This window comes from Erithacus rubecula (genome assembly GCF_903797595.1).
Source record: "Erithacus rubecula genome assembly, chromosome: 4".
In the NCBI taxonomy this organism is placed as follows: domain Eukaryota; kingdom Metazoa; phylum Chordata; class Aves; order Passeriformes; family Muscicapidae; genus Erithacus; species Erithacus rubecula.
The window spans coordinates 63,653,193-63,680,144 of NC_136686.1; the positions used below are offsets into that span (position 1 = coordinate 63,653,193).

At 39.8% G+C, this 26,952-nt stretch overlaps 1 protein-coding gene across 19 annotated transcripts in view; it reads right to left on the reverse strand.

The window, feature by feature from the left end:
• The window catches only part of CELF2 (CUGBP Elav-like family member 2), a 536,651-nt gene that overhangs the window by 110,481 nt on the left and 399,218 nt on the right, over positions 1-26,952 (reverse strand). For 16 of the 19 annotated variants that reach the window (XM_079304437.1, XM_079304439.1, XM_079304441.1 and 13 more), the window contains one exon: positions 15,937-16,133. In XM_079304437.1, coding sequence (XP_079160563.1) covers positions 15,937-16,114 — 178 coding nt within the window. In that variant the 5' untranslated portion in view covers positions 16,115-16,133. Of the gene's footprint in view, positions 1-15,936; positions 16,134-16,306; positions 16,543-26,952 lie in introns of those variants that run through there. The other 3 variants (XM_079304440.1, XM_079304438.1, XM_079304436.1) reach the window with 1 other exon arrangement.

The following is a 26,952-nucleotide window of genomic DNA, read 5'->3' on the forward strand; positions in this document are numbered from 1 at the left end:
TGCTAAAAAGTCATTATGTGTGTTTCAATATCCTCTCAATTATTACCAGTCTTAAGACAAAGAGAAAACTGGGCAAACTCTTTTTCCTTTACCACAAGGCAATGTTAGTGATGGCAGCAACATTGCTCAAAACCTACTCTGAAGAATATTTTGGCTCCTTTCTTACAGAATACTGACATTTAAAGGATAAAGCATGAAAGAAAAGATACAGGGAATTCACAACACTTTCAAGGCTTTTCCTTTTGCAACGCACATGGACAATGGATCTAAAATGAAAGTTCTGTTTCTCTACACTTAAGGGTATTAATATTTTAGTATGACTGCATGTGTGAATGAAGACATTCAAAAAGCCATTATGTTTTCAACTTAGGTTAATAATAAGGCTATTTTTCCACCCACTCTCTGGCACAGCTGTAATGTTCTTGGCCTCAAGTGGGAGGCAATGTGGAACAAGGATTAGCAAGATGGATGATATACAACATACAGTGCCAGTTCATATAAAATATTACTAGATTGGAAATGACTGTTTACTGTCTCAGTGATTATATGATGACTTTTTTCCTTTCCAAAGAACATACAGGATGTGGTGCTCCTCTATGCCAATAAAGCTTAGTGCATAGCACCTGGGTAATGACAAATTAATTTTTGAGCTAAGCCTGATGAAGGGGTCAGCCAAAATCCTAGGCAGAGTTTATCCCCAGTACTATTTTACATGACAGAAAATGCATACCTTCAATTCATCAATATTAGCACAGAAGAGAGATTATACAACAGAAAATAAATAAAATGGGGGGACCGAAACACCAAAAAATGTTAAGACTGTGTGTGTTTACAGTACAATAATAAAACATTTAATCTGTGGGTTGTGGGGGGGAGTTGGAAAGAGTGTCCCATGGTCCACTTCCAAATAAAATTGGACAAAACATTTAGGAATGCACTAAACAGAACAAGCATAGATTTGGCAGACAACAGGCTGGATGAACCAGCAGGAATTTTTCTTTCAAGCTAGGTTTCCAAACCTGAGACCTTTGCATCCTGGAACTCAAAATCTCTTACCTGATCTCGAGACCAACCCCTTTTGACAAAGGCCCCAGTGGCCCAACCATGAGCACCCAGGGATGCTGAGCCCTGGATCTTGGCATGTTCCTGTACAGCCTTACCTCAAACCAGAAACGTGGGTCAAGTGTTATGTCTGATCCAGTCATAAAACTTCTTTAACCACAAAGTCAACACCAGTTGTTTAAATACTGAGTGCTCAGCAGTTCCCATCCCTTGAACTACTGGCCACAGCCACTGCCAAAATAACAGCAATACTTCAGAGTTGAAAAATGTTTTCTTTAATAATTTTTAGTGAGAGAGCACTTTCACATGAAAGAGAAACAAAAAAAAAAAGGCAAAATCATTTTTCGTCCCTAAGCAAAGATCCTCTGAAAGCACAAACCACCTCCATTTTCATGTGGTTTATTGATTTAATAAAGCATATAAACGGGCTTATATCATTATTCTACCAGCTGCAGATGATCTAGATTCACTGAACAAACTATTCCCATAAAATATTTTCATCGAAATTAATCTTAATGTTCACTCCTCCTTCCCCCACAAGCCAAGACTGAGGCACTTTGAAATGCACATTAGCTACTTCAATAAATAAGTGAGCAATTCTTGGTTTTCTTAACCACGCGGGGTATAAGTGGATGATCTCTTTGCATGCCCTGGATGATGAAAAAGACATTAAGTATTAGGATTTTTCCTGTTTGGGTAGCCCTGTGAGAGCAAGCCAAGTTTGCAGGCTTGCTCTCCCTATCATTTCCAAAGCGTCAGAGTTTCCATGAGCAGTGCCCCTCCCAGTCAGGTCACCAAAGCCTCAGCCCTGCATGCCCCAGCCTTTTTTTTTTTTCTTCCTTTTTTTCCAGGGCTTTGTTCCAATAGTGGAAGCAATTGCCCAAAGTTTGCAAGTTTGCTGCTTTGACATACTCGATCTGGCAAGTGTAGAAGAAATGCTGTTAGATGAGAAGAAGGGGGAAAAAAAGAGAGAACTAGGCACATTCCCTTCTCCTACTCGCTCTCTAATGATCTTTGTGCTATTTTATTTTAATTCTTATTTAAATTTTCAGCCCTTTACAGCAAGATCAGCAAGAACAGACCTTTGCTTCACCAAAGATCACAAAGCCCTTTTGTTGAGGACATGAGTCCAAAACTGTGGCGTCTGGGCTGTGCAGCTCTCAGTGCAGGCACATTGTCAATACTTCTTGTTCAGCTCTGCTGTCAGTGTTTCAGGACAAAGATCATTCTACCAATCTGTTTGCACAGCATATTGTACAATCTGTTACGTGCATCTGCAATACAAACAGTAAAGGATAATAAGAGCATGTGGATAAGGCTAGAGCCCCAGATTTTGGGTGCCTTTGTTATCTGTGGCTCATGGACCCTGGTCTGCAGCTGCACTTTTGACTTGCTGCATGAACACAATGTACCATGGGCATTGGCTATGAGACCTAAATATTGCCTATTCCCTATTAAAAATACCCAAATGGTGTTTTCCCCCCGCTTCCTCCTATTTCCAGGGAGTAATTCAAAAGTTAAAACCATGACCATACCAATGGGAATGAGGCAACAAATTACCTTTGTAATATCCTTCTCAAATACAAAACAAAGCCATGAAACTTAGGGAGAAAGAGGAACAGCTCATGCCAGATGTTACCTACAAAATGTCCAATCATGAACAGTACATACAAATGCATGAGAAAAAATGCTTACTCTTAAACAGATTGTTCCCCAAAATCACATCTGACTGCAACAGTAATAATGTTTCTCATCCTTACTAAATATTTGTCTTTTTTTCTGAAGACAGCAAACTCTGCTGACATTTCTGCACAGAACGTGGCACCCTGCTCCTTGCAGCACAGATTGCCAAACTCCTGCTTTACATGCTGATTTCTCTTTTGTGAACTGAGACCTTGAATACTTTCACAGGGGAAAAGCAGATCAATGATTTTTTTAAGAGAGCTAAACAATTCTGTGTAATGAACATCAGTTAACACGGGCAATTACTCTTTCTTTTTCTTGCCCAAAACAACACCACAAAAACAAAGAGGAGATTGTAACTCCTCTGAATGGCATGTGCTTCACTGACTGTACCAAAATGCCACCCACATGCAGAAATACGGGTGGGTGAAGCTCAGGAGTGACATGTGGCTTGTTAAAATATAAGATGTGTAGGTGAATAAAAACTTTTGCCATTTGATTCAGCCAACAATAAAGAAAGTTGTTGTGGAAAATATTCTACTGTTTCCCAATTTTCATAAAAGACTGGTTCAAACCCTCTTTGCTTTTGTTGCTGAATGAATGGAGAATAAAAGGTATTTTTTTTTCCCTAGATTTCATGTATTTGCTTTTTTGAGAATGCATGTGAAAGGAAAATAAAATCAAACATAAAGGAGACGCAGGCTTCAATGGGAATTTTGACATTCAAAAATATTCTGCAAAAACATCCAATATATCACATTTTCTCCATAATGGTTAAAACATAAATGTTGGAAAACGATGGGGTTTTTTTTTTTATCCCTGGCTTGAAGCATGTCTCTGGCTATGTCCCTGCGTTTCCACGCCTCTGAGTTTTCTGTTTATATCATGTGGATATGTAAATGCAGCTCATTTGCATTTCTGCTTTTATGTAGGAAGTCACACAAAATACCTCCCTGGATCTCATTGTGGCACATCTGTATAATGTGAGATGGAGAGTCCTGCATTAATAACAGCATTAAAAACACCACCAGGATTGTTCAGTAAAATCCCTCTGCCATCACTGCTGCTCGTGGAAGGTTTCCAAACCCCAGCTGGATCACCCCGAGTCCCTACTGAACACCCAGACAATGCTCACCCAAACCAAGGTGGAAGGACACTCATGCCAAAATCACACCTCCCTTAGACACTCAGAAAACCACTGGTAGGAGGAATCTGCATGAAGAGCCTTGTTAAAGGGTGATTCCATGCCCTGTACACAAACCAGTGTTCTCAGCTTCCAGCCTGTTCAGCAAAGCACTGAAGGAAATGCTTTAATTTTAATCACTTGCTGAAGTCATCAGGACTGTGTGCTTAGTTGAGCAGGGGTCTTTATGAGCCAAATATTATTCTTAGTAATAAGGAGACCTGGCAATACGCTAGATGGAGCTTTTGATAGTAAGTAACATTAATTCAATTAAATCCTCTTACAGCACACCCTCTCCAGCTAATGCAGTTTACAGTGAAATTTTCTCTGGCACTCATTTAAATATAATTGCTGCACTTATCTTGTCATGAGGAAATTTCTGAAGGTTACTTGTACTGTGCACGTGTAAACCTACAAGCTACGCTGACCTTTAGTTTTGAGATTTTTTTTTTAACTACTTAAACTGCAGCATCTAAATGATGATAATAATAATACTAGTCATAGTAATAGTAATAATTTCCTACTTCCACACCTTTTAACTCAAGATATGCCCAAGTGAGAACTAGCAAGTAACACAGCAGAGAAAGGCATCACATTCTAACTGGGAAGGAAAGCTAAAACTGTTAGAAATGAAAAGGTTGGGAGATGACACATTTGGAAACCTGAATTTTCATAGAGTGTTTTGCATAGTTCTTCTGAAAAAACACGAAGGTGTTCTCCATGGAGACAATTTCATACACAAGCAGGCATTAATAGTAACTATGGGGCACTTGAGCACCATGCTTTGGCATCATCTTCTGTCTAAATCAGAAAAGAGATTCACATCCATTGATCCAACAGACTGGTTTTGGTGACAGTCCCAGCTCTTTTTGTATAGGTAGCCCAGTGATATACTGCAAAGCAGTCTCAATCACTTGCAAAAACAGTAAAAAGAAGGTGTCAGCCAAAAAACCCCAGCAAACAAATCAAAACCCACCCAAACACAAAGTAAAACTTTAGTGCGTGTGCACTACTACTCATAAACTGAAAGTCTCAAGAGTTTAATGAAATATGGGAAAGGCAAGTGTAGAGATAGGAAGAAAAAACTGCTGAACATGATGGAAAAGAGCATTTTGGAAAGCTCTGCCTATCCACAGTGTACATTTCAGGCCCCTGTCTTGGGTAAACCTTCTTTGACAGTTCTATCTTCTCCTTGTCTTCTCTTTCTCACAATGAGAAAATTTCTCACAATTCTCAAGTTAAAGATCTACCCAATTTACCCTTTGAAATAGAGAAAACACAGTGATTTTGGATTACTCTGCACCAAGCAGAGAATAACCAAGCAAAGCACACTGAAGTTCTGACAGTCATGGGAAGTGGGAAATTCCAAATACAAAGGGGAAAAAACAACTTCTGAGGCCACTCAGTCTTTCCTGTGGTCAGCACTGCAAAAGGACACTGCTGCCTATTTTTACTTCTCTTTATGCATGGGCAGGTGTTGGAAGAGTGGGAATGATTTGACATAAAATTTATTTGGCCACCAAGACTCATCAAGACTCTTTTTTTCTTTTTAGTATTAAATAAAGAGAGGGACCAAGGAACCTGCTTTCCCCATTTCCATCCTCCTGCTCAGACTCAGATGCCTGTCACATTAGGAAACATCAAGTGATTTTGTTCAGCTGTTATGAAACACAATAGCAGACGTTCAAGGGAGAACGTGGGACTGCAAAGCATTTTAAAGCTCTTAAATAAAATGTGGGCTACAGGAGGTTCTCATTCAGAAGCAACATTTTCCCTTCCACTGAGAGTTCCCCCACGCTCTGGTGAAGTGAATTAAAATTGACACTGAGAAAAATCTAATTGAGCCAGAGACAACACAACACTTTTCACTATAGAAACTCAAGTCCTGGTGGAATTACTTGGGTTAATATAGTCCATTTTAAATCTACAATGATTTTTATATCCCATGATCTGCAAATAATAAAGGAAGATTGTTGTTTAAGGCTCATTGTATTAATTAGGGGGAGCACAGGAAGAGTGAGAGCTGGTGCCTTTGGGTCTGCTCCACACTTGTTTTCTAACTGCAGCTCTCATCAGATCCGATTAATATGTGAATAAACTAATGCAGATCTCACCTGGGCAGTGTTAACATAACAAAATTTTTGTGTCAACCAGATCAGGGATTCATGCACTGAAAATGAAGGGACCAGATTTGATTTAGGCAAAATGACACCAGCACAGAGAGGACATTATTCTCTGTCTGCTCAAAGTGACTCAAAAAATTTGGGAAAAATCCCCCCAGGCCTCTGCATCTCAGTTCTTCCAGCTGGTAAAAATGGAATGATGCTATTTGTCTCCCTTTGCAAAACACTTGGAGATGTCTGGCTGAAGCAGCAGTCCTGCTCCTCACGGTGCCACGCTCATCCTTGCAGCAAAAAGTTTCCTGCAGTACATTATATTAATCTACTCCCTATTGTGGTACAGCTCCCTAAAATTGCAGTTGAAGGCATGACATCTTGAGCTACAAGGAGAGTTTAATTATTGTTTGAAACATAAATTTTCCCAATTCAGTTGGGTGAATAAAAGACACGGTTTATTAGAAAACATCTTCCACCTCTTTACAGCTCTTCCTAGTCCTCTAAAAGAATGCCTGGATTGGATGCAGTAGTTATTTTAAATTAAAACCACAAGGTAGTGGTTTTCTGAAGTTTTCTCTTCCACAAATAATAATGAATTTATGCACCACAGAGTTTAATCTGCAGAGTGAAAGTCTAACGTCCCACTTAAAACTGCATACTCATGGGCATAGATTAGACAGTAATTAGGTTCAGTGAGAAACTGAAAAGATCCACAGGAAACATTCAAATTTAATTTATTCACTGGCTTGTCTCAGAGTGTTTTTATAAGCAATTAGAAAGACACAGATTCCTGAAAATGCATTCTTTCCCAAGACAGATGGACCAGTAGATTTATATGGCATACACAGCCTTCCACCCACAGCTCACTGGCTTGAGTTAAGCTCAAACCAGGCTTAGAAGCCACTACCAGACTTTATCCTTGGGGAGTTATTTGCTATTCTTTTGAAATATGCTGATGGTTACAGTGCAATGTGAAACTGTTGTCTTAAAAAAAGAGTAATACTACAGCTGGCACAGCACATCCTTTTATAGCATCTGTTTCACTGAAGTTTAACACTGAGGATGTTGTGGGTCCTGCCAGACCCCAAACAAACCCAAATCTGCCCTCTTGCTACCCTGCTCCCATAAAAAAAAAAAAATACAGAGTGACAAATTCTGTTGCAGGGAAGATGGAAGTAATGAAATAGTAATTAATTTACACTGCTATACATGTTATACATATCTGCTTTTAATGCATTTCAAAATTATAAAGAATAGCAGACATCCTTTCAGGGCCCTCCTGGGGATTAAATTTCATGTTAAGAACTAGCAAGATTGATGATACATTTATGCTAAAATGTTTTATGTGGTCTTTAGCTTTTTATTGTGACCCTTCATTGTAATATTTATGTCTCTCACATCATCTCAGCAGCGACAGAGAAATTCTTACTGCCTTGGAGTCTCTCCTTCTATCTTTTAATGAAGAATTTTCCTGTATTGTGGGTTTTAAATGTAGGCTATTATTTATTTGTGTATATATATGCACAGGCACTTTTTAGTGGGGTGAAAGGAACAGAAGATAAAAACAATAAAACGCTGTTTTTGCAGTGGAAATGAGAGATTTGGAAGCTGCAGTACACCCAAAATCCATGCTCACAAGGCTGCTTCCCAATTATACTTCATTTTTGACATTGCTCAGTTGTCAAATGTTTTCTTCCTTTGAGCTCTTTGTGTGAGGATTTCAGACCAGTCCCCACATCCTTTGCAAAATCTCCTCATGTTAGGAGTGATCTTGATATTGGAACTGAATAGAAGAAGAACTAAATGACAAGAGAAGGGTTGTGTGGTTTGTTTTGAAGCCATTGTCCTTTACAAAAACTTGCATAATTTTTAATGCACTGAGCATATAAATAGTGTATGTTTATTCACTGCTACAATTCACATAATAGAAAATTGGAGGAGGAAAGAATTGCAGGGCCACAATGTCATAAAATGGTCGAATCTCATTGATGTGAGCTTTAATATGCCACTAAAGAAACTGGACACCATAAATATCAAACTGACAGCATCTGGCACTTTTATAGATGTATATATTTTAAATGTAGGCAGCAATCTTGAAAACACTTAAAACATGCCTGTGTTTTATGTCTGAGTATTATATCTATTGATTAATTCCTACGTGCAAGTGTGTGCATGACTTGACTTAGATTTTTCCATGCATCACAGTTTTCTGCCTTTGAGATTATATATTTGAGAAACTGAGGTTTGGCATATTATTGACATCCAACAAAGCAATTTGATTAGGTTTTTTTTTTTTTTTTTTTTTTTTTTCAAATTTACTGAGAGTTCAGGCTTTTTTAACTGCCTGCTTACATTTTTTTTCCCCCAATGAAGTGATGTCATTATAAAGAACAGATTACCCATTTATATTTTATGAACATTTGGGACTCTTTTTTAAGTTGTTCTAAAATGTTCTATAAGCAAATGCTGGATGATGTGCTGAAGTTGTCAACATTATAGAATGCCTGAAGTAAGTTCAAAACTCCCTTTTCAAACACCCCTTTACTGACTTGTATTTTTCTCGAGTGTTTATCAGACATGAACATTACAAAGAACCACAATTAGAATATGAAATCTTGCTCTTCTCATAGTCAGTCTGTACATGGGTTTTCTATCAATTTGACTAAAAAGATTCATGTAGTTAAAGTTTTTGCATTTTTTTCATTATAGATGTAATTAATAATGTGCTTATACAGTCTTAGTTCAATTTTTAAAATTCATATGCAGTTGTAAATCATAGTTAAGCTGCTATGAAACTGCAGCCAATGAGCTCCAAAGTGATCTACTTTAATCCCTTAGAGATGTGTTATTTTTATTAACTTCTTACAGCAATACTTAGAGTTCTCAATTCTGGACCAAGCTCCCACTGTGATAAATACCATAAAAATGGGGAGGGAAAAGATGCCTTAAAAAAAAAAACAAAAAACCCAAACTTCATTCTGCTCCACTCATTCATGCACTATAAACAGGAGCTGAAAAAACAAGGCTAAAGACAGGTTTCTGTGCTGCCTCTAAATTTAAATACCTCAACTAAAAAATTCTCTACTCAACCTCCCCCCAATCCTCTAGTGTTCCAATTCTCAACCACAGCTCCCTGCTCCCATTACAGGGAGTCAACAAATATCTTCCACTGCTCTGCTCTGTCTGACCGGGCTGGGTTTGCTGTGACAATTTTTGTTATCAGAGGGGTGACTTTCTTGCCATTGTCAATGAAGGGAGAATACAGTGAGACTGATTTATGTGGGCAACAGGTTTGCAGTCACGTATGCAATGGGATGTTATCCTGATCTGCTCCCTCTCTTCAAAGCAACACAAAAATATCAGGGGACACCAATCTCAGCCCCTCTTCGTGCTGGACATTGCAAAGCCACTGACAGCTTGGCACCTTGTGCTGTTTATGGGGTGAAACTGCACTTGGACATGGGGAGCAGTTGTGTCACATCCTGTTCCAGATGAATTATTTCAAAACACTAAATGGAAACAAGCAAAAATAAAGTTTCTTTTGGAACTCTTCTCACTGCTTCTTCTGGAAGCCATTCTCTGCTCTGCAAGTGGAAGAAGAAAGTTTGACTTGAGAAGTCAATTTTTTTTTTTGTTGGCCTGCTGTTCCTCAGTCTTAAGTCTATGCTGTGCAGTCCCTGGATTTAATATTAATTGAAAGAGCTTATCTATTCCTGCCTTTGGTATGCTCTTCAACATACTGCAGAAATTTTGATTGTATCCCCTTACAACTTTTTCTTTCCAAACCAGGCACAGTCCTGTATTCTTCCTCAGATTTCTCCCTTTTAGCTTTCTTGTAAGTCAATGTTTGAAGCTCTTTATAAGTTAACCTTTGTGAACCTTTCACCATGGCTCAACCCTTCCTGACTTCATACAAAATCATGCTGCTCTTCTCTGGACCTCTGCCCTTTTCTATAGAATGTTACTAAATATTAGTAACTATAATTTAAACATGATTTTTAAAAAATCCTTCTTTAAATGGTGCAGTATTTCCTTGAAGGCTCTATTCAATGCTTCTATTTATACAGCTTCACATTTTCTGTGCCTTCTTGACCACACAGATACAAAATTTCATCTCAGTCCTTTCATGATATGTGCACTATTCGAATCCTCTCCTGCTCTCAAATCTTTGAAAAATACACTCATTCAACACATGTGTTCACTCAAAATAAAATTTACTCTTCTTGCTCACGGTTCATTGTACCTAGCAGAATCTCTTTGTGTTTGATTGTTTTCTCCAGGTTATCAGGTGGCTTCTACCCCATCTAGTCCCTTCTGCATGATCCAAAAAGTTGGATAACAAGTTGGTGGTTCATTCTGTCAAAGCCATTTACATAGAGAGTGAAAAAGTATTGATCTCCAATAACAGTCCCTGTTGCTCTCCAGTCATCATCCCCTCTCTTCCCCTGGCCCGTAACCTCTCCCCATTCTAATCTGCCCTCCATCATCTGCCCAGATCCTTTCTCCATTTGGAAATGGGCCCTTCTCTGCTTCACCAGCAGCTGCATGGATTAGTCTCCTGTGTGACACTGTGTGAAATGCCCCTGGGAAATCAGCTTGACTATATAGGTGATTTCACACCTGCCCGCTTTCACAGAAACTTCTTGAAAAACTCCACCAGATTTGTCAAGTAAGAATTACCTTTTCTAAAAATCAGCTCACATCTGGAATATATTCTATAATGCTATTTACAACCTATTTAAAATTACAGATTTAAAATTCCTTAAGGTTTAAATTTAAACGCCCTACAGTCAGAAACTTCAAGTTAAAAACTCAACTTTATCCTTCACTCTTCTTCCCCATTGTACTTATGTTTAATGACTGGCTTTTACCAGTGTTTGTTATTTGAAACTTCTTATAGTGGACAATGGCCCTGCTAAAAAATAACATGCAAGGCACTTTTTAACACAGTGCAGGAAAAGATTTCAAGTCTGCATAGTAACAAAATTATCTGTCAGCCACCATCACCAGAATTTAGTCTAACACACACATGCACAATGGCTGTGGGCACATGTCCTGCCATTTCAACTGCAAATATGCTCATGGTGCAACTCATCTGATCTCAAAAGATAAACACCGTTCACATGGGCCTGTGAGAGCATCCAGAACACAGAATAAGACACGAAGTATAGAGAAACCCTGGCTCCTGGAGTGCTGGCTGAAGGGAGTTTTAAAGAGCACCTAAAACAGTTTTGCCAAACACAATGCATTGAAACTGCCTGAAGGAGCAGAGGCTGCAATTGGCTGGGTGGTGCCACAGGGGCAGTGAAGGAGCAGCTGGTTTTTGCTGCAGGTTAGGACAGTCAGGATGGGAATGTGTGACAAACTGAGTGCCACAGCTCTGCTGCTGTGCAGGACTGCCTGAGCTCTCCTACTGTACCAGGAACTGTGAGAGGGACCTGCTGGAGGAGAGGAATCATCCTCCCTGGCTGCACTTACTTATTTTGGAAGGGCTAAACTGAGGCTGAAAAGATGCTCAAGTAAGCCAGGTAACTTCTGCCTGCTAGCTGCATCTCTCTTTCTATATGTAACTATATATATATCTATATACCTCCTTGCCCACCTGGCCTCTCCTGTATGCAGCAGATGAATGCCTCATTATCAAATTCCTCTGCTTGCTTCCCAGTAGACTTAAATTACCATGTTAAATAGGATAATAATAAACACTGGCCTTTAACTGCAGCACATCCTTGTTCACCCAGCAGCCTCCCTCTAATCTGATAAAAAGTCTGTAAAAGGCTGCAAGCAAACTCAGACTCAGTTGTTGCACAGGTGCCTCTCTCTGCTTCCTGCAGTGTGATTCCTCTGGCAGCACAAAGAGATTCAGGCTCAAAAAGCTGGTTTAGGGGACCTTGATCCCTACAAAAATTATCAGGTATAGAAACAGAGGCAAGGTGCCAAAAGGACATAGTGGATCTGGCCCAAGATTCTTCTGCTGCATTTCAAAAGGCAGAAGTAGCTCTGTGCCATCTGCTTGCTTCAGCACTTGGACTTCAGAACCAAAGCAGCCAAGGAAATCTTTCCGGCTTAGGAAAACAGTGGGGAGGAAGAGAGATCTTGGTGGCAGTGTATGCTGCCTGCACACAGAGCTTGCTGCATTTGAGGTATTAGAGAAGCTCTTTTTAACAACTACCCTAGAAAAAAGTCATCTATCCACTCAGAATAAATTATATAAAGGGAGCAAGCTGGATTTGGAACAGAGAGGGCTGATCTGTCCAGACTTTGAATCCCCTTAGCCCCCAGAAGCCAAAAGTGCCATTTATTTCAGTGGTACAGAATTTCCTGCCCTGTTTTTTTCTTTTTTATATATTTTTTTCTTTAGTTTACTTAATCCCCTGGATTCCTCTTGTTGTAGAAAGAGGAAAAAGCCTTTCAAAAAAACAGGAGATAAAAACAAAGTAAAATTTTTTTGCTGAGCTCTTTCACACATCCAAAAAAGCAGAGAAATGCAAGCTCTGGAAAGGATGAGGAATTTCCTAGAATGCAGCCATTCCTGAAGCTCCCAATTAATAAAGCTCAGCTTCAACATTTGCAGTAGTATAAATATATCTGTGGAATTAAAATGGCTTTCCTCTGGTTTTCCAGAGTGAGGTAAATTTGGCTTTCTACCTGTCTTCCTCCAGCCTCAGCTTTGCAGAGCTGGCAAGAAACACAAAAGAGGAGGAAAGACATGAACTAGGCTGTCTGTCGTTGGAGGGTATGAAAGACAGTCTGAAAAACAGCAGGAGAGAGAGAAGCAGCCTATGGTTATTTTTGACAGAATTGGGAGAGACTCAGATTGCAGCTTCATAAAGAAGAAACACTCGGTCCAAATTAGAGGAGCCCCTTTGGCCAAGCTCACAGAAATGCACAACCCTTGTCTGAGAAGAGAGAAATCTTTCAAAAATCAAAATGCTTTCTTTTAAAGAGCAAAACCTAACTGCTCCCCCCCTGCCCTGTGAGGTGTAGTAACACCAACTTGCATTCCTGACACTGCAACTCGTGGCTTGCAGCATATTCAGAAAACAATTTCTGTGTGACACCAGGCTGTGAATGTTCTGCCTGACACACAGTCCTAACCATGCCATGAAATGAGAAATTGACTTTTTCTACCTCACTCAACCATGAGGTCCCTTGATGGACCATTCTACAAAAATGGAGGTGATACAAAGGGTCAGGAGGCAGAAAAACCCTGGCACAACACAAGTCCACCCAGCTCAGATTAAATAAAAACGGTTGTTTTGTGTGGGCATTTACACAGAAGCATGGGATTTCACTCCACCTCAGATACCTGATTTTTGGTGGTGTCTTGTACAGAGCCAGCACTTGGACTCCATGATCTTTACAGGTCCCTTCCAGCTCAGGATATTCTGTAATTCTATGACCTCCAAACAATAAATGAAAACTCAGTTTCTTTTTAAAATGCCAGTTAGCTAGTATAGGTGAAGTATTTTTCATGCATTGTGATAAAAAGAAGACTATAGGATGTTTCTCAGGGCAATTTATCAGTTTGTTTATTTCTAGCATTCTTAACAATCTCTCACACAGAATCCTTTGTGCAACTGGATTAAGAAAATAAAGATCAATCCTAGTCAAGAGATATCTACAATAAACTCAAGAGGTTTCTAGCAACCTTGCTGGCAGATTCAGCCAGGAGGAAGGGAAGAGCCAGCATGGAGATACACTCCTTCAAAGCTTCCCAGGGAAAAGCTGACCACCAGAGGAGCTTGCTGCTGGTGCTAGAGAAAAGTAAGTCTGAAGGTTATTCTGCCTGTCTTCAGGATTACTTTCATTCACTCATTAATTAAAACATAGAGCCTGAAGTGACAAGCATAATCTCTGCATGGCTGAAAAGAGTCCAAGCAAAAACCATCCCCAAAACCCAGCTACCTTGCAAAAAGAATATTGTATATGGGGACTAAAAACATTAATAATTAGCCTACAATGATTTGCATGATCTATGATTCATCCTTATGCCTTCCAGCTGCCTGATGGACAGGTGCAGTGATTCCCAGAAATGGATATCAGTGGGTTTCTTCTGTCTAACCACAATATCATTCTCACTTCATTTGCTGCTTAGTGAGAAGGCATTGCTGTGACCCAGGAATCAGCTCCTTCCAAATGGACAAGTCTCAAAGTTCAGCATTTTAGTGGTTTAAAGTAAGGAGGAGTTTGCTCATCCATAGCAGCCTGGGCTGCAGAAAATCCAGTTGTTTGACCTCTTAATGCTCTCCTATCCAGCATTACAAGAAAAAGGCATTTGGTGAGGGCTCTGTGCCAACACAGTAAGGGGGTACATGCTGCAATACATCAATCCTGGGAAATGGGGAGAGTGCCTGGAGCAGGACTACACTGAGACACTGCAACCAGAAATACCTTCTGCTTCTGAATCACAGAATCATGGAATGCTCTGGGTTGGAAGGACCTTAAAGAGCTCCTAGTCCCAGCCCTCTTGCCATGGACAGGAACACTTTTCACTGGATCAGGTTGTTCACACAACATAGCCTTGAACAGTTCCAGGGATGGGATCAGAGTGATCTAGTACAGACACTTGATTAGCAGGAAGGTACAGTGAGCTGGACCTGCTCCTTGACACTGGTGTGAGACCAATGCACCAAGTCTTTTAACCAGAAGTGAGAGATAGAAGCAACCCAAAATAAACCACAGTCACTAAACCACCTGACTGCTTAAACTGGGCAGCAAAAAGAAGGCACTGAGAGGATCCTCTGCCCAGTACAGGGAGACATGCTGAGCCCTGGCAGTGCTTTGCCCAAAAGCCCAGGAGCAGTGAGGCTGTGCTGTGTGCCTCCCACCACACCAGACACCTCCATCTCCAGCAAGGGCTGCTTTGCTCTGTTAACTTTGCTGGGAGCTCACAAAATCATTCTGTGATATTCTCCATAGCATGTGTGCTCTGAAGGATTTTAGAGTCAGTGGCAGGAGTGAAATAAGGAGGAATAACTGTCTAGCAACCTTACAGCCAGGGGCACACATGCACATCCAGTTCTGCCTCTGAGCTACCCTAATTATTTTTAATAGTAGCAATGCTTTCATGTACCAAACCTGAATGAAAAGATACAGCTAGGTAGGGAGGAAAATACATTCTGTGAAGCAAAATACTCACTTTTAGTTTATGTGTAAGCACGTGTCACACTTAAACAGCTATAATCCACAAAACTCTCGCATGCCTAAATAAGCACTACACCTAAATATGTGTAAGCACATGTCTAAATATGTAGTGAAAGGAAGGAATATAGTCAGGGACAAATACTTTACACACGTATGAAAAAATGCAAGAAGGAAAACTAACCTTTTCATTAAGAACAATATCAGTGCCAAAAAAAAATCCTTTAGCATGACTGCAGAAAATAAATCAGATTTTGGAAAAAGGGCAGGATGACTATTTGTAATTTTTATTGCTGCTGGAGCAATGATGTGGCAAGAACCCATCACTATCATTTTTCCCTTCTGTATCCTTAAAATAATTCCCACCTGGGGTGCAAAGAGAGGAAACGAAAGGAAATAGAAAATTATATTTTTCATGAGCTAATCCTGGGAAGCAACCGCTCAGGTTTCCACATTTTTGGCAATGATAATTTAAACAAGGAGAACGATTCTTCTTTTTTTTTTTTTTTTTTGCAGTTGGAATGAATGCTTCCAGATAACAGACAATTAAACTTCAGTTTAAGAAGAGGAGGAAGGCAATACACGATAGGATTCAGAAGTCCTCTCCTTTTAGGACTGCTGCAAAGCTCAACACAGCATACTGCAAAACAGAGAGCCCAGATACAAACCTCTTTGGAAATGCTGAGGGCAAGCAAGATCATGGGGAAAACAAGCAAACTGAAAGCAAAGAGAACATAACTACTGTACCTTTACTTTGGGGAGGGTTCTGACTTCTGTCTCGGAGAACATTAATCTGGTAGACAGCTCCATAAGGCTCAAAAAGTTCTTTTAATTCTTTTTCTGACCACGAACGGGGAATCTGTCCAACAAACATCTTAATGGCATCTGGGTCTGGTTGGTCTGAATGATCCAAAGCTCCATTCATCTTGTTAGCTGTGCCGTTACTAGAAAGTGGAAATGGAGATTAAAAAGAGAAGACAAGTTAGGAGACTACGCAGTTTTCATGTGCACTAGATTGCAGAAGATGATGTCGATTGGCACGAAGCAAAAAAAAAAAACCAAACTCCAGTATTTAATTAATAGCATAAGTATTACGAACAAAAAACAATGCTATTACATTTTTCATTGAGTCTGGTTTTCTCTGCAGGCTGCTGCTTAATGTCATTATATAAGATGAGAGCAGCACAACACAACCCGGGACTTCTGCGTTTTAAAGCAGGGGATAGTGGCAGATAAGTGCAGGTTTCTCTCCATGGCTGTTGCAAACAGAACTGCAGTGAATCCTCACTCAACTGGCTACTGGCAGAAACAAGGCAGTGCGTGTGCCTGTGTGTGTGTGTTTTGTAATAAAGTCACATGAAAGGAGTATGAAACACTTGGCAATCTGTCAGATGACTAATGCAAGATGCCAGCGATGAATCTGCAGATTGTGTGAAGCATCCATGTGTGCATCAAATTAGTATGATATTGCCTAGAATGGAAAACACTCCAGCTATGTGGCTGGTTGCTGCAGATTAGTTGCCTACGCTCTTTAAAAAGGAAAAGCAGTCTGGAGAGACTCAGTTTAAAGCACATTGTTTATTGCTGCCATAAGAAAAAAAAAAAAAGCACAATTCAAAAAGCGTCAGCAGTGGCAAAACTGCTTACTTCGTTGTGGAAATTAAAATGCTGCTTCAAAAAGTTTTTTTTTTCCTGTAAAAGGAGATCAAATTTTTGAACACTTTCACCTCCTGTTAATTTGTAGCCTATGTGATCTCCAGATGCACATCCTACATCCAAGTTCAAAACAACCACACTTTTGCAGGGAAAAAGAACTTTGGAACAAAAAATAATCTGGTCTGGGAGACAAGTGATAGATCCTGGTTTAGGAGGATTTGTACTTTTACACGGAAAATAAATAATTTAAAATACTGAACAAAAGTAAAAGTACATCACTCCATCCCCCTCCCCCCTCATGCATTATTGATAATTAAGGACAGTAGTTTCAACTAATTACTTGGCTAGAAATTCCAGAAGTGCTGATGATTTTTGGATGTTTCAGTTTCAAGAAAGAACACTAATGATGCATGAATTTTCAAGCATCCCCCCTTCTTTCCACCAGGGAGAGGGGGCAAATGGCCTGTATGCAGCAATGTCAGAAGCTGATCATGGCAGAATTCAGGCATTTCAGAGCCACCTGCCACTTTCAAAAAACTTGGCTTTAATTAGAATTTCTCCGTTTGATGATTGTTCAGGAGTGAATGCCCACCGGAGGACTTGGAAGAGTTCAGAATCTGCACAACCAGATGAAAATCATATTTTACATGTGAAAAAAAAATAAAATCTAAGAGTGTCAAGAAGAAAACAACCCTGTGCAATTCCCCTGTCTCACAGCTATAACCTGTGAGAAGACAAATTATTTAGTTTCATGTGTTTCATCTCCTTGAAAGCATAATTTACATTAATATGTCTGTATTAACTTTAGCACTTTCCCTGCTTATGGAAAGGAAGGAGAAAGTTATATTAAAGTTATATTTTACACCACCAGCAAGAAGTTTGATCATCCCTTATGAAGTGCTTTCAACATGGATCAGCAGACAAAAGCATTTCTTACACTCATAAATGGCTAAAATTCCTATCTATTCTAGCAGGAATCTTGCCTGAGTAAGAGGCTCTAAGATTTGGGCCAAATTTTTACGTCACATTCCATGTACAAATATCTTGTCTTGCAAATGCTCTGCATTTTGAATGAGTTCTACTGCAGAAATTGTGACTTCTCCAGGCCTTGGAAACTGCATTTCCATACAAAGACAATATTTAAGCCAAACTAAGCCAACCATCCAAAGAGCAACCTCCCTAAAATTGCCAAGAAACAGAAAAACCATGACTGACTCACTTGAGTCCCTATTCATGGGAGCAACTTTTAAGACTTTCATGGAGCAGTAGGCACCTATGTGACACTTAAACCTCTTGAAAATCACTCCATTATTTCTTTTCAATTCCTATTCCTTTACATAAAACCCAATCTGTCAAACAACCTACCTACTAGGGAGGTTGAAAAATCCCTGACCCAGAGCTTAAAATAACTGGGGAAAATGCTTACATGTTATTTTGAAAGAAAAGGTAGAAGTTTAATTAAGTTCCCAACTCTGCCCTGGGCTTGGTCAACTATTTTCTTTCATAAATTGGCTTGACTTTTCACTTCATTTATTCTCTGTGTTTTTTGTATTGAGTTCAGTTTTAAATTATGCCCTTCATCTGTTCTCTCTGTTGGATCCCTTCTTTAAGAAATCCATACACAATTGCTACTTCAGCCGAAAATTACAGCTAGGGTCATGTTTAATAAAGAATAACAAGTTTATTCCTTTGCTTTTTCCTTTACCAAAACCACCTTTACCACCAAGAGCCCCACAATTTCCATTGCTAATCAGCCAATTTTTTAGGAAACCACAAAGCCAAACACCAATACCTATTTTCTCAGGCTAATGGCTCTATTAGCATCAAAGTTCTTGCTTTGAGCTAAAGGTTTAGGCACAGGGCAAGCTCTCTTCTAATTGCACAAAATGTTCAAGCCCTTTCTTTATTTTGTTGGGACTGAAGTTGAATCACATTGATCATATTCTTTAAATGCTTTATTGACTGAGGATGGTTAGAAGCTCTGACTCAAGGCATAGCTACCATACACTGATGCAAAGCTCCAGGGGACAGGTTTTGTCACTCACTGCCTGTATTAACTTGAGTAAGCCATTAAAACTTCTCCAAACTAAATTCTGCCATCCATTGACAGCTCTGTCAATCCACTAACTCCTGCAGAGTTAGGGGAAAACCAAGCATAATTTAGGCTTTTCTTTAAAATACTTTCCCACCACAAGGTAGGGGCTTGACTGAGCTGCCAACATTTTGGCGGTTGGACAGACAAGTTCAGACCACAGAGAGGGTACTAATATCTTCAAACACAGCTGGGCTCCTTCCTAAACTTCACTTCCTTTGATTTCAGTTGCAAACCAAGGCTCTCAGACACCTCAGAGCAGGAATCCAAGTCTCACTGTTGGGATTTGGAGGAGCTCATGAACTGCTGCAGAAATGACACTTGCAGTAGTATCCTCACCCAGCTCTGGCAGCTGGTGTAGGACTAGAGCCAATGCAGACAAAATGAACAAGTGAATAAAACAGCAAAGAGATAACAATGGGGAAAAACACCTATTTTATAGATTTTGTGGATCTGATCCCTGCAGTGCAGTTGAAGGGCCCACAGAGGAAAAAAAATATACACCACTTCTGCCTGATAGTTCAGTTTTCACAGAGCTTTTTGGGTCCATACAAAATCCAGCCAAATATGCTTGATCCTTTGTAAATGATCTCTTCTAAAGATGAATTCCCTTTTCTTTTCCCAGCTTTCATCTTCACCCAATGGACATCACTGCTCTGCACTAAGACCTCTTGGCTGCTAACAGCTGTAGGGCTTTTACTAATTTCTTTTTGCCAACACAGTGGCTCTCAGAGGAACCAGCTTCTTCCTTTCCCCATCTCCCCTTCTCCTGTACCCAAGAAGTAAGACAAAAGAGAAACTACATGTAAAACTTTCCAGAAGGAAGCAAAGCAATCTTTGTGGACTATTTCTTAGGATTATTTCTAAGCAATCCTTAGGACTATTTCTTAAAAGCACAAGTGTACAGAGATAGCTGAGTGTAGGGAACACTAATGAGAATGGGATCCCTTGGAACTTACTGTCAGTACTCAAATGATTACATACATTAAAAAAACCAAACCAAACCAAACCAAACCAATCAAAAAAAAAAAAAAAATAAACACCCCCCAAAAACCCCCAAACAAAAAAATCTCCCAAAAAATTAGATTATGTGGCTTGCTGGTTCTATGCTGTAGCAATCCTTCCCTCCATGGCAAATTTAGCCCATTGGACTCAGGGGTGACCCAGCACATCATCTTCACTGACAAGGTGTCATCTGTATCATAGAGAGCAGCCTGAGGGCAGAGATTAAGACACTGAGTCGCTGGCTGCTTGTGGTTGCTGCCAGAGCATCCTCTCTCTCAATTTGTGCCAATTTTTCTTCTAATAACCTAACTACCATTCCATCATTTCAGCAAGCTGACAGGGCCACTCTTGAGGAGCTAGAGATTGTTTTAATATCCCTGCTGCTTCAGCAGGAGCATGGAAAAACCCAGTAGATGCCCTCTCAGTCTCCCCCATTCATATCTTTAATTACTGTAGAACTGCTAAAATGAACTGCCCACTCAGGACAGAGACACAGCCTTCAGAAACAATATCTGAATCAAAACAGACTCTCTTAAATTCATCACTGTGAAGAGCTTTGGCATTAATCCACGTTCATTTCCATTAATGATCCCAGTGTCAAGTCAGGTGCTGAAAAATAGCTGTTAACGGGGACCAAATGGATTTACATGACACCTGTTTGTCAAATTTGTTTTTAAACCTACCCAGAATCTTCGTATTGTTCTTTTCTGGTTAACTCATATTGCAAACCTAACCCTATTATTGTGGTTTTACCATTTTTGCTGGGGATTTGCCTATGTTCCATGGTGTAAGTTATTTGAATTCCCTCTAAGAGCCAACAGAACAAGAGCATGACAACAAACGAGTTCTAAGTGTAATGACAACTAAATCCAACCCAGCTGAGAGGTATTTACAGGCACCAAGGTTTTACAGTAATAAAGCATTTACATCTGAGCTGTGGCATCACTGCCAGGATATCACACAAACTGACAAAAGGGACAACACCCGTTTGAAGGCTTCTGACTGCTGTCAGGAGAGACAGCCAAGCATCACCTTACTGTACTCCAAAGATCATAATTGCTGGTTTACGAGCAAATTTTATCTAGAAGGACCCAAAAGGGCTTTATAAACTCATTGTTTAGAGAGGAATGACTTCATCCTAAGGTGACAGACGGCAGCTGTTTAATGACATGGAGCATTATCACACAACAATTTCAGCCAGGAAGGGTAGAACAATACCGTACCCAATTGAAAACTGCAGGGGGCTGCAATTTATAGACACAGAAGGTAATTACCTACATTGGATTTTGGCCAGCAAAAAAAGGGCCAGCACCTCTGACAAACAGAAAAAGAAGCTGTGCAACATTTCTAAGCTGTAAATGACCAGGTCTCTGTGTTTTGGGGGAAAAAAGTCATCTCCAGATGCTTTCTGGCCCATCAGCATTTTTGCAGCACACTGGCTCAAAAGCAGCTCAAAGGAAAAATGATGCTTCAAAAATCATTAAATGCTTCTGCTATAGTGTGTTTTAGTTTTTGGCAGAACTATTAGACTCTAATAGACTTATAATTATTATTAAGTAACACATATCCTAAACAGCAATTGCTAAATGACCCTGACATCATACCCAGTGAAAAGAAAACCTCCTATGGCAGGACGTTCAGTCCAACATAGGCAGCAAAGTCTACAAAATAATTATCTCCAGCCTTCCCTGCACCCATCAGCAGGGCTAACAACTGAGCAGCTGCAAGACTTGCAATCCATCTTACAGCTCCATAAAGACTTTAACAAAGAGATGAGCAATTCTTCATCCACCCAGCAGAGAGCAACCGCACTTGCACTCTCAACCACACATGAATTACATGAAAATCCTGATGGCTTTTAATACCTGACATACAATGCTCAGATTTCATTCTTCTCAGTAGCTAATAATACTCAAGTGCTTGTGTAAGCACTCAGTGGTAAATGCAAAGATGTTTTTCCCTGTGTTGCCTCCACATTGGCAGAAATTATCTCTAAAAGTGTAATTTTTCTTCAGACAATGAGTTACTTTTTACTGCCCTGATAATTTAAAATCCACGTGAAATCGGAGATTTCTTGTAACTCAGCTTTGTTAACTTTCTCCAAGTAGCAGATCATACAAATCACAGCAAACCACTGTTAGTATAGGGAATACTTGTTCTCTGATTAATTCCAAAATTAGTACATCACTTTAATGGCTCAGTTGCAAATTTTAGGTAAGGTAAGAAGAAATTTTACCTCAGAGAAAAAAAAAAATTAAAATATGGGGGCGAAAAAATTCCTACCTTGAAAATGTTTTGATGGGTAATAATTTTGGGCTGGGAGAATTGGCAGCAGAAGGAAGTTGCCTTTCAAGCAGATAGGTCAGACTGCATGATACTAAGGGCAATATAAATTGGCAAAAGTACTGAACAAAATACAGACTAGAGAAATATCAGAAGAGAGCTGATCCTACCTGAGATAAAACATGTTATTTCTTAGAGGTATAGATGCAGATTCCTCACCAGTATCACAGAAAGAAATCAAGGATACAAAAGGAAATCATAGTAAGAGCAACATTAAAATGCAGTTCCCTTTTCAGTTGGAGGTGCACACTGGAGCACATACACTCCTTTGTCCTTTAGGGCCTAAAATTAGCCCTCAGAGTTCTGCTCACCAAAGTTAAATATTCACCTCCAGAGGGGGGTGGCTCTTCAGGTGTTCAGCCTCTGTATTCCTACACCACTTCTATTACAAACCAGTTTGATTTAAGGCAGGGGTTTCAACTTAAACCCTGGATACCCCTTGTGCACATGTTTAAAACTACCAAAATATGTTATTCTAATATTGTACTGTTGGTAATGCTTCCTGGAACCATAGAGTCAAGCAACTAACTTTGCACATCTTTTTACGTTTGCTACATCACACCTTCAAAAAAACCCTTTACATGCAAACACATCTTAAAAAAGAAAAGTCCTACACTTTTCAGGTGATCTCAACTCTTACTGCTGCTGTATGGACCCTTAATTTTTTTATTAAGCAAATTTTTTTTTAGAACATTCAGTAGTGCTTAATGATGTACATGTGGTGTGAGTGGAGCAACTCATACAAGTTAAAATACACGTAAAAAAAAGAGTGAACCAGAGCAGAAGAGAAAGCAAACAGGGAGAGGAAGAGGTTTGTTTTATTTAGAGTCTTCTATTTTGGAAACCAATTAAATATCACTGCTAGTTCATCTAAAAGCAGAAGCAAACAAACACAGCATCTGTCTTTTTGTTTATGCTGATAAAACCTACAGTGGCCTATTTTCAGTATCTTTACGGATTTGCCTACAGTGGCCTATAGATTTTACTCAACTGAAACAGCAGAAGCTCGACAGCCAGTGACAGATGCCTGTCCTTCAATGGTTGAAGAAAGTCAAAGCCCCTCCCTGACTGCTTTGAATTCATTTCCCCTCTTATTCAAGTACAGACAAGAATCACAAATTTCTGGGATACATGATATGAATGACTGAAAATAAGTACTTGAAGATATAAACTAAGAGCCTATGTAAGCCCCAACCCTTGTTCTTCCAGGCTGCTATCAGCTTTGGGGTATAATTAGTTCAAGGTTTGATGAGGTCTGCAAACAATAATGTTCTGCAACATAAAGCTCAGCTTAGGCAACCACCCAATAATTAATTTTTGCTTTCTGGTCAGAATTTTTCTCTACATTAAATGCTTAAACAAGATTGGGGTTGTCTTCATCAGGTGTAAGGTAGGTGCATTTCTAAGAAAAGTCCCATGAGAGTTAAGACACAGAATCACAGAATGGTTTGGGTTGGAAGTAACCTTAAGCCCCATCCTTGTCTTGAACACCTTCAGGGATGGGACAGACACAACCTCTCAGGGCAACATGTGCCAGTGCCTCAAAACCACCACAATAAACCTGCCCTCTTCCAGCTTAAGGCAATTTGCCTTTGTTCTATCACTGTATATCCCCTGAAAAGTTCAACAAATACTAAGTCATGATTTTAAATCTGTTTTCTGTTGACCAACTCCCAGATGGACATCTGCACATCTCGTTTTGACCTGGGATGTTAAGCAATAGCAAAGGCTTCTAATTTATAATTTCTGTGTCTAAACAAACCTCTGTTATGGAAACTACTGCTGTTCCACCCTTCTTGTGCCCCTCAACAAATTTTTTTCACTAGTAATGTCTTTGGGGCATTAAGATCTGTGCTCTGTCTTTAAAAGGGACTCTAGTTGAAAATAACTTTTTTTTCTCTGCATCACTGTAAACTGGACAGTAACATGAGAGCGAGCTTGTGTGCCTGAACAATTCCATTATAATTCTGGAGCATGGATTGATGCACTTTTTCACATGAAGTTGAACGTGGAGTAGCTGACTGCTCAGTATTAATGGTGAGGATTATTAATGCCTTGCCTTGCTGATTACACACATTTGCCATGAAGCACACTTCTTCTTTCTGTGTGGCAGATATCGATATTATTTTTTAAAAAAGCACAACAGTATTTGATTACACCCAAATGCTTATGTACATGTGACATGTCAACAACTGAATTAGAACAGTACCAGGCTTTTGAAATTCAGGACACGTAGGACCATCTGTTTTCTTGTCAACAACCTCAGTCTCTCTCTCCCCATTCCAAACACTTACTGCTCCAAATTTACAAAGTTGTTACTCAATTCCATTCTTCCTTTGCCCTCCAAAAAAACTTCAAAGACAGCAATGAAGGCTTCAAAATTTTTATCTTTAACTTGATAATTTCTGACATGACTATTTCAGCAAGTTTTGTAGCCAGGCTAGCAATTACCTGCAAGTTCTTACCAAGTTTGCAAGGTCTTATCTAGTTTATGGCAAACTCTGTCCTGTAGTTGAGATGGAGGACATGGGAAAGGTGTTCCCAAACATTTGTTTTGAAATGCAGCCATTTATATGCACTAAAATCAACGAATTACTGCAAGAAATAATCTATTTCAAGACTGGCACCCACATGTGAATGTACACACATGGTCCCAGCTGAGCTCCCCGAAGTGCAGGGGAATAATTTTCATGGGCCCAAAAGCCATGTCCAAAGAGAAGGCCAAAAGCTCATGCCTGACATGGCTGCTTTACCTACATAACTTCCTTAAAAGGGGAATGGAAGATCACAGACCTGCTCATTTTAAGGGTGCAGCCAATTTTGTTTAGACAGTTTTGGTTAGTCTCAAATAGACCATTAGAGGAAGTCGTGACATTAAATTTTCCTGTTTAAACAAAAAAATCCTATCAAGCTCAGCCATGCTCTACCCTTCTACAAATCCAAATATAAGAAAAGATCATTGTCCTAAGTGTGATTCAATTGTGATTTCAACAGGTTGAGCATCATAATAGAAAAAAACCCCTCAGCTGATTTCTTTTTTTAAACCATTTCTTCATTTTTTTGACACCACATCTGGCATATAGAATACAGATGATCATTTGTTTATATATCTGTCTAAATGCCTTTTCCAAACACAGCCAGATGGAGCCTTTCAAAATCAAATTAATTTCAGATTAATTCACTCTGGACCCACTCCAGTTTCATGACTCTTTGCTTTGAGGCACCATCTAAATTGATTTAGAGTCACGAACTTAAGAGAGCTCAAGTTCTTAGGTACAGAAAAAAAGAGATTCATCTTGAATAGTGAAAGAGTCAGGAAATCTAAAGAGTCTATGATCCTAAATTTTGGCTCCTAAAAATCCTCCACCAAATCAACATAAGAATGCCTTAGTCTACATAGTGCCAAATTCATATATAAAAATCTTCATATTTCATTCCAGAAAAATCACTTTAGAATTTACATCTTCAATGGCTCCCTTGCTGAGTTCAATAAAATTTACTGTTCTAATTAAAAAGCAAAAAAAAAAAAAAAAAAAAAAAAAAAACATTTCCTTAAACCTTGCAATAAGCAGTAGTCATGGAAAGATAGGAGACAGGTAATAAAAATCTCCACTGCAAGGGATTTATCTAAGGAACTATAAACAAATGTAGCCTGCAAACACCGTGGGCTTGCATACTGTCAATCCTCTGTGGATGCCTTTATTATCTCACTTGTTTCAATTGCAATTTGGGTTTCCATGGAGATGTAACAGTCAGCTCTGGAAAATTATAAGATAAATGTCAGGCAGTGATAACGGTGTTAATGAAGCTTCATTGACAAGCAGAACTATGCTTCAAATAATAGGCATATTTCTATTAGCATATGTACAACCAGTCCAGAAAAAGAGAGAGAAAAAATTCCTAACAACACGGAAAGACAATATTAAAAAATTCAAATGAAAATGTATATATTTATGATACAAGACACACAACGGAACGTCGCATATCTGCGAAAGGATGAACCCCTAACAAACAGAAGAGATGCGGATTCAAAATTTAATTTTGAGTCCCTCTCGGAATTTGTGCACTCAGGCTGAGAAGGCACTTTGCTGACACACGCTCCTGCACGGTGTGAGTGCAGTCTCCTCCCTGAGCAGGGTGGATCTGCTTCAGCAGGCGCCCTGAAGCCGCGGTTGGTTCCGCGGATCCAGCGGGCGCTGGGAAGATGCCGAGCGCAGTGGAAGCGCGGATGGCGCGCACGGCAGCGCGGCCTCCAGAGCTCTGGGGGTCACTCGTGCTCAAATCGGGGCAGCAGCTCCACCACATCTTGATACACCACGAGTTTAACGTGATGCTGCTCTTCGAATGACAGCACGGTGTGGTCTTGACCTGCTTCTGTGCTAACCAAGCCTGTAAAAGCTGCAGAAGCGCCAGTCATCTGTGACGGGCTTTTTTCTTCCCACAGATGGAACAGTTTTGGTGAACTGGAGGTCAAAGTGGTGACAAAGAATTTCTGCAGAGCAGAGGGAAATGAAGCCCATCCTGCTTTATTTCAACCAGCCAAGCTCTTCATTTGGCCAGGGTGGATTTCCACCCTGCCAGGCGAAGGGGAAAGGGTTTGGCTACACCTGTACTTGAGGGTTCATTGTGGCAGTTTATCAGAAGCCAGGAGGTAGGGCAGGAGTGGG